At 42.1% G+C, this 8,805-nt stretch overlaps 1 protein-coding gene across 1 annotated transcript; it reads left to right on the forward strand.

Annotated features, from left to right (window-relative positions):
- Window positions 1-4,098: 4,098 nt before the first annotated feature.
- LOC147603284 (linoleate 9S-lipoxygenase-like) lies at window positions 4,099-8,578 on the forward strand. The gene is made up of 9 exons (XM_086796662.1): window positions 4,099-4,449; window positions 4,836-5,131; window positions 5,239-5,479; window positions 5,761-6,120; window positions 6,233-6,318; window positions 6,428-6,535; window positions 6,883-7,184; window positions 7,316-7,600; window positions 7,686-8,578. Exons 1-9 carry the CDS (start codon window positions 4,266-4,268, stop codon window positions 8,437-8,439), a joined length of 2,616 nt encoding a protein of 871 aa, XP_086652788.1. The 5' UTR covers window positions 4,099-4,265; the 3' UTR covers window positions 8,440-8,578.
- The last annotated feature ends 227 nt before the right edge of the window (window positions 8,579-8,805 follow it).

Consider the following 8,805-nt stretch of genomic DNA (forward strand, 5'->3'; position numbering starts at 1 on the left):
TGTCCAGAAGCCCAAGACCTCCTTGATCTTTAGGCAGGGTACACTTCTCTAATGCCACCTTATGGATTTTATTATTGGTGGCACTGTTACCCCAAAGAAAGTCAGCAGTGAGCCTGTCAAGCTCTCTAAGGTGTGTCTCAGGAGGCCTCCAACAAGCAAGGAAGTATATGACAGTAGGAAGGATATAGTGGTTCAAAACAAAGAAAGTCAGCAGTGAGCCTGTCAAGCTCTCTAAGGTGTGCCTCCAACAAGCAAGGAAGTATATGACAGTAGGAAGGATATAGTGACAGTAGGAAGGATATAGTGGTTCAAAACAAAGAGTCTAGAGGCTAGGGTAGAGTTATAATCATTCCAATGCTTGAACTTGGCTTTGACTTTTTCCATAACCTAGGACCATCTACTCTTGATGGAGCAGCAAAACCCATAGGAATCCCTAGTAACCTGAAAATGGTCCCAGAGAGGACTTGGGTACAACCAGCATTAGAGATAGAGTCAGGAATGTTACCTTTAGAGGCCCATACTCCAGTCTTGGAGTGATTAATAATAGAACCACTGGCTTCACAAAAGATGTCAAGGCAGTTCCAAAAAATTTTAACACTTAAGTCATCATTGGCAATAAAGGAATTAGAGTCATCAGCAAACTGTTGCAGACATAGATCATGATCAAAACCAGGGACAGGAATACCTTTGATCTCACCTTTATCAAGAGAATCCTTGACCAGCCAACCTAAAGCATCAGCCACAATAACAAACAAAAGAGGAGCAATGGGGCAGCCCTGCCTGATAGATCTCCTAAGAGTGATAGGCTCTGTAAGAGATCCATTAAGAGAGACAATAGCTTTAGCATTACCAAGTAGCACATGAACATATTTAATAAAATTTTTCCCAAAGCCAATGTCAGACAAGGATTGTAGAACAAAGTCCCGTTCAACTCTATCATATGCTTTATCAAAATCAATTTTGAAGAAAAGAAAATCAAGCCCAATGTCTTGGGAAAACTCACACCCTTCCCAAATGTTGATAATGGCATGAAGGATATATCTGCCCTTAATAAAGCCTTTTTGCTCCTGTAGAATGATATCATCCATTAAAGGGCTGAGCCTCCTAGCAAGGGTAAGGGAAAAAACCTTATAGGTAGAGGTAAGACAGGTAATGGGTCTCCAGTTGTCAAGCAAGTCCTTTCTCCCCCTTTTATGAATGAGCTTAATGACCCCAGTGTTAACAGAGATAGGGAGGGCACCATAGTTGAGAGTCTCAAACCAAACTTTCAAAAGATAGGGAGCAATCCATTCCTTATACGCCTGAAAGAATTCATTGGGCAAACCATCCATCCCAGGAGTTTTACCTTTAGCCATGTGCTCTATACTTTCTTTCACCTCATCTTCGGTCAGAGGGGCCTCAAGCTGAGACTTCATGAAAGGGGTGACAGTCTTTTTCCTGCATATAGCTATATTAGCTCTAGCATTAGTGGTCCCCTCTGACCTGATGGGCATCTCAGAAAAAATTTTAGCATAAAAATTAGCAACAAAGTTAAGGTTATCCTCATGGGAGTGGAGAATTTGCCCACTTGAATCCTGCAAGGGAGGCACAAGATCTTGAATTTTCTTTTTTTTAAAGCAGATTAAACATATGTTTATTGGGTTTAAAAAATTTCCCTGCCCAGACCTGTCTAATAAAAACAAGCGCTCTTTCAGCCTCTTTCATCTCTTCTTGCCTCATTACATCCCTGAGACCATTAAGCTCATCAATATGGGAGGAGGTAGGACTGCAATGCATTTCTAGTTGCTGGATTCTGTCAGAAATGGTATGTCTCCTATTCTTACGTATCTGAGTAGCCTTACTCTTGTAGATGCTCAAAGTTTTCTGAGTAAGCTTAACAGCATGCATCCAGGCTTTAGCAGGAGAAACATACAGATCAAAAGCAGAGTCAAAGTGATCTTTAATAAGTTTAGAGACAACCTTTGAGGAAAAGAGAGTAGCATGTGCATGAAACCAACCACTTTTCTTTTGATTCACCTGGTTGTTGGCCTCTAGAAGGACTGGTTTATGATCAGAGACACAAATGGAGCCAACAGCTCTACACTGGATATTACAGAAGTCATTAAGAATAGGAGTAGAAACATAGTACCTGTCCAGTCTGGCTGACCTGAAATGCTCCTTTTTCTGAGCATTATCCCAAGTGAAACCAGACTCACCTGACACATCCTGAAGGTTGAAGTGACTGACCAGCTTTTCCCAAAGATTTTTTTCCCTGTCACAAAGAATTTTCCCTTTCTTCTTCCATCTGTCTCTAAGAGAAGTCACCATATTGAAATCCCCAAATAGAATGACATTACCTGTGATTTGGAGCAGCTCAGACCACACCTGCATTCTTAGATTAACATCACAGGGGGCATACACAGTTATGAGGGTTAGCTTGAAAGGGCCCCCAATTTGGGCACTCACCCAACTCTGGTTACGAGTGTACTGTGTCATCTCTTTAGAAAGGGAATCATTGATACCAAGAGCTAGTCCCCCTTTACCATTAGGATGAGTAGAGGTAAGCCAAGAAAAGTTTTTACTAACTCTGGCCAAATTAGTTTGGAGAAGAAAATCAGTACACTTAACTTCATTAACACACATAAAATCAAAGCTGAGCTTACAGTCATTAATCCAAGTCTGGATAGCCTTAGCTTTAACTGGATCAGTTAACCCCTTGCAATTATAGGTACATCCTTTCAGATTATGAGCACTCATCATTTTCTGGAGTTTTTGGGGGGTTTACTGAGGACAACAGAAGCTCTATTAACATCATTGGTTTTTTCTTTTTTCCTTTTGTATTTAGGGACCTTAGGGGAGGAACTAGAGATAGGGCCAGCTTTGGTTTTCTGAGGGGAAGTTTCAAGAGAACCAATAAGGGTGTCTTGAGAGTCAACCTCATTAATTTCCATCTCAAATTCCTTATCTATGGGAAGGGAGGAATACATGTGTGTGTGTGTGTGAGAGAGAGAGAGAGAGAGAGAGAGAGAGAGAGAGAGAGTTTCAACATTTGAGAGTGTGTGCATGTGTATGTGTGTGAGAGAGAGAGGGTGTGCATGTGTGTGTGTGTGTGTGTGTGTGTGAGAGAGAGAGAGAGAGAGAGAGAGAGAGAGAGACATTACATGTAGGATGCATTTATTTGAGAGTGAGCACACCTCACCACTCATCCCTACCATTAAAATTTAATCTAAAATTTAAGTGCAGTGTGTACATGTGTGTGTGTGTATGAGAGAGAGAGAGAGAGAGAGAGAGAGAGAGAGAGAGAGAGTATGAATGTGTGTGCGTACATTTGCATCTGTGTGTATGTGCTTGAGATAGAGTGACATGGGGCAGGCTTGGAGAGAGAGAGAGAGAGAGAGGGTGAAAAGAGAGAGAAATAGAGCGAGAGATAGAGAATAAAAAGTAGCTTTTAATAAAATATAAATGTAAATATAATTAAATAAAAAACATATATGTATATGTGTATATATATGTGTGTGTTTTTATTTACATTTATACATTTATACATATGTATGTATGTATGTATGTATATGTATATACATATGTGTGCCGGTGTGTGTGTGTGTGTGTATGTGTGTGTATTTAACAGTAACCACAGCTTACCACCCATCTCCCATTAAAATTTAATCAAAATCAATTAAAATTATGTTAGTGTATGTATTTATATTTTTAAATACATGTATATATGTATAAGTATATGTGTCTATGTATAGGTATCTGTATCTAAAACATAATATTGTATATACTATATATTTACATGTGTGTGTGAGAGAGAGAGAGAGAGAGAGAGAGAGAGAGAGAAACAAAGGTCGAGGTATTCTGAAATACAGCAAAGTGAAGAAAAACCCTGTACTGCCCAGTCGACAGATTTTCTTAAATATGGACACTCGACATATTTTCTTAATATGTAAATGCATACATTTTAATGAATACTTTTCCCCAAATTTCTGGTGTTATTAAGGCTATTAATTCAATAAAATTGCGAGCAGGCGAGCTTGCTTCGTAATTTCTTCCTTACTTAGAAAAGGAAAACTTCAACGAGAAGAAAAGCTTATATAAACTCGGCATAACGTGCAAATGCAAAGGTTGGTTGATGCTTTTTCCATAGATACAAGCTTCTTTCTGCTCTCTTGAAGCTTTATCAGTACGAAGTGGGCACATGCATCAGCTCTAACTATCATTAGTGGCAGCATTAGTGGATAATCTGGTTGGATTAGTGGTCTTAAGAGAGGTTTATTGGGCCAAACATGTTTTCTGCTCTCAACAAGAAGGCTTTTCACCGCTCTGAAACCGGTGATAAAGATGATCTTTTGAGTTTTCATGGTAAAGTCCTCCTGAGGAAGAAGGGCATCCTTGGCTTCAGTGACCAGGTTGCTCATGTTCGAGAAGACAAAGTCACTTTCCAGCTTGTGAGTGCAGACAGCTTATCAGGTACCATTTAAACAATGTTGATTTACCATTTGAAAGGAAGGTTTATCATTTAGTGCACTTGTTAATTCACATTGATTAACCTTCATTAGAGACTACATACTAAGATACTAAGCAGATGTCAAAGATTAGCCAATGGATGTGTAGGCCAGCGGCGAGGGCTTGTGACTCGGAGAGGTGGGAATCAAACTCAAGCCCCCTGCTCAAGAGTTCAAGACTCTACCAACTCACGTACAAAGCCATGGACAAAACATACCTATTAAGATGACAATCTTAGTTTAGGGAAGCTTAACTGCCCTTGTTGGAGATAATCATGATCTTTGTGAGACAGGAGATGTAGTAGCTTCAATTTATGAAGACTAAAAAACATTGTATATGTTTGGGAACAGCATCTCATGGGACTGGTATTGTGAGCAAGAAGGTGGAGTTGCAAAAGTGGCATTCAAAACCAGATACGGTGGCAGCTGATCAACGGTCATCTTATGCCATAACCTTCCCTGTTGAGAAGAGTTTTGGCAAGCCGGGTGCCCTTCTGGTCACCAACAACCATCACTACGAGTTCTACCTCAACTCAGTCACCCTTAGCATACCAGAGGACCATAGCCAGCCCATCCATTTCCCCTGCAACTCATGGATCTACAATGCTGACGACTACGGTGGCCCCCGGATCTTTTTCACCAACCAGGTGCACACTTTGAAAGCTCTTTGTTTATGCACAATTCTATGCTATATAATAGTCAAAATGCAGGCCGGGCTTTGGAGGTTGCTTACCAAGTGTCTTGCACACAACAGGTCTGTCTCCCAAGTCGAACACCCTTAGGAGTCAAAGCTCTGAGAGATGCAGAGCTCAAACAGCTACAAGGAGATGGGACTGGAGAGAGAAAGCAGGTGGATAGAATATATGACTACGATGTGTACAATGACCTCGGGACTCCAGACAAAGGGAAGGAGCATGCCAGGCCTATTCTGGGGGGTTCTCAAGAATATCCTTACCCAAGAAGATGTCGCACCGGACGTGATCGCACTGATGCAGGTATGCCATACATATTTCTTTCTGTATACAGAACCTGCACCTAGATGTAGATAAGGGTTAGTATCGAATGAAGTAAGGATGCGGTAGCTCTACTTCTAGGGGTTCACAAGAGGTAGGTGTGGCACAGCACATAATAATCTAATGTTGTAAGGATGGCATAACACATGATCTAATGATGTGAGGAAGTGGTAGCTATACCTCCAGGGGCTTGCATGAGGGAGGGATGACATAGCACTTATAATCGAAGTTATTGCCACTCACCTCCTCTAATGCCTTGACAGATCCAGCATCGGAGAAACCGGCCTCACTCTTTGACCTTATATATGTTCCTAGAGATGAGATTTTTGATCACACAAAGACATCAGATTTCTTGGCCTCTTCCATCAAGGCCATAACACACCTCCTTTTACCGGCAGTTAAGGACCACTTCAGGGGCAGGCAGCAGTTCAACTCCTTGGAAGAGATAAATGATCTTTATGTGAAAGGGTTAGACTTATCCTCGTCTTTCTCAATGCTTTCAAGTGAGGATGAGCAAAGGGATGATGTGAAGTCTGGCTTTGAGCTGATTTGGGAGCTGACAAGTGATAAAGACACAGGGGATACTAGCCTGCTCAAGTTTCCTCTTCCACAAGTCATTCAGAGTATGTTACTCATTGGTGGATTATGAGTTTGTATTTCTTGTATGTAATGTCCAAGCAACTCCTGCGAAAGCAGGCACTAATGCACTCATATATGCGTACATTGGTTGTGCAGCAAGCAAAGATGCATGGAGTACCGATGAGGAGTTTGCTCGCCAGACGCTCGGTGGCATGCATCCCATCGTTATCGAGAGAGTGAAGGTAAACATACCAAAAATCTGTCCCTCCTTATGGTTGAGCAAGGAGTTCATTTTTATAGGTCTTCTTACAAGTTTGCTCATGAAGTGTTGGTATGTGGTTCTTGTTGCAGGTCTTCCCTCCTGTTAGCAAGCTTGATCCTCGAGTATATGGTCCCCAGATTTCCTCCATTTCAGCTCACCACATTGAGCCCTACTTGGAGGGCATGAGTGCTCAAGAGGTCTCTCTCTCTCTCTCTCTCTCACACACACACACACACACACACACACACACACACACACATGCAGAGGACCATATGAAAAGGTGGATAGTATATGTTTCAAGAAAATCATGGATCTGCATTGATGAAAAGGTGGATAGTATATGTTTCAAGAAAATCATGGAGCTGCATTGAAGTATGTTTCAAGAAAATCATGAATGTGTATTGGAAGTATCTCGGTGTAGCGGGGAATATAATGGGCTGCATTTAATACAAATCTTGACTGATCCAGGCTAGTTAAAGCACAAACCATTGGTGTACTTGGATCTGTCTCTGTTCTTGAGCATGTTCTTGCACTTTTGGATCAGGCTGTGGAGCAGAAAAAACTGTACATTTTGGACTACCATGATGCTTTCTTGCCTTACATTGAGAGGATCAATGCCTTGGAGGATCACAAGGCCTATGCATCTCGCACCATCTTCTTCCTTACGAAGGAGGGAACTTTGATGCCAGTTGCAATTGAGCTGAGCTTGCCTTCCACAAGTGGGAGGGTTGATAGAGTATTTGTTCCTCCAGTTGATGGCAAAGAGGAGCAGAACTGGCTATGGAGGCTGGCCAAAACTCATGCAATTCTCAATGATACACCAGTGCATCAGCTTGTCAGCCATTTGTAAGAATGAAATCTACGGTGTGATGAAAATATTTCTTCAGTCCTAGTCAACAGTCCATGTATGTATGTATGTACGTGTGCATCCTAGCCTGCTAATGATTATATGTATGTTTGTGGTATGTGTGTGACAGTCTGAGAACCCATGCATCTATAGAGCCTATTATCATTGCCTCTCATAGGCAACTCAGTGCCATGCATCCCCTGTTTGTGCTCCTCCTTCCCCACTTTAAAAACACCATGAACATCAACGCCATAGCTCGAAAGATTCTCCTCAACGCAGGCGGTGGCAGCTTGATCATGGGCGGGTTTATCGAGCGCGTATTCACAGCAGGAAAGTATGCACTGGAGCTATCCTCTGTGCTGTACAAAGACTGGCGCTTTGATGAACAGGGGTTGCCATCTGATTTGATCAAAAGGTGATTTCTCAGTTGGTGTCATGCAAGGTGTGATGAGTGCTTTGCTTTTGATTTTGCTTTTATTTACATCTTTATCTTGCAACAGAGGGATGGCTGAGAGTGACCCAGAAGCGAAGCACGGGCTACGGCTAGTAATAGAGGACTACCCATACGCCGTGGATGGCTTGGAGGTGTGGGCAGCCATAGAGTCATGGGTGAAAGAGTATGTAAACATCTACTACAAGAAGGATGAGGATGTAAAACATGATGCCGAGCTACAGAAGTGGTGGCAAGAGGTGAAAGAAGATGGCCATGGTGATAAGAAGGATGAACCTTGGTGGCCTGCCATGCATAGCAATGACAACTTAACCTCAATACTAACCACAATCATATGGCTGGCTTCTGCCCACCATGCTGCAACCAATTTTGGTCAATACCCTTATGCTGGGTACATGCCGTACCGCCCCACGATGGGGCGGCGTCTCATACCCCTTCCACACACCCCGGAGTATTCTGCTTTTCTTGACAACCAGGAGGCCTTTCTCCTTGCATCTGTAGCATCCCCTTTCCAAACCACCATCGGCCTTGCTATCATCGAGGTTCTCTCGACACATGCCTTGAATGAGGAGTATCTCGGCCAAAGATCGACGCCTCACTGGACTGACAACTCGGAGGTCATGCATGCCTTCAAGAGGTTCCAAGAGAAGCTTGTTGAGGTGGAGCAAGGCATCATTGAGAGGAATGGGAATCCATCCCTCACGAATAGATATGGGGAGGTTCAAGTGCCGTACACTCTCCTCTTCCCAAGCTCTAAAGAAGGCATCACAAGCAGAGGCATACCCAACAGTATATCTATATGATCAAAACATGACACATCATATAAGAAATCTTACCTATAAGAAGACTTGATTGGAAAGGCTCAGGCAGATGTTTTTGGGTAAAATTTGTTCATTTAAAGGCTCTTGCATCTGATATATGTACACTCAATTCCTAATCAAATTTACCAAGATCTTCTACATTAGTATTCAAAACATGACAATGTGCAACAATACACCACAAATGGAATGCGTGGGCATAACTTCTATGGCGAAGACGATGGCCCAAATTTGGTTGACTATTCAACCATGGAAATGTTGATACAATCAACTTGTTGATCGAAAGGCTATGGCAATACATTAATTACACTCTCTTGGATGCACAAATTAATAGATCTTCTACATGTGCTT

This window comes from Cibotium barometz, chromosome 64 (genome assembly GCF_041138505.1).
Source record: "Cibotium barometz isolate CiBa-2024 chromosome 64, ASM4113850v1, whole genome shotgun sequence".
In the NCBI taxonomy this organism is placed as follows: Eukaryota; Viridiplantae; Streptophyta; class Polypodiopsida; order Cyatheales; family Cibotiaceae; genus Cibotium; species Cibotium barometz.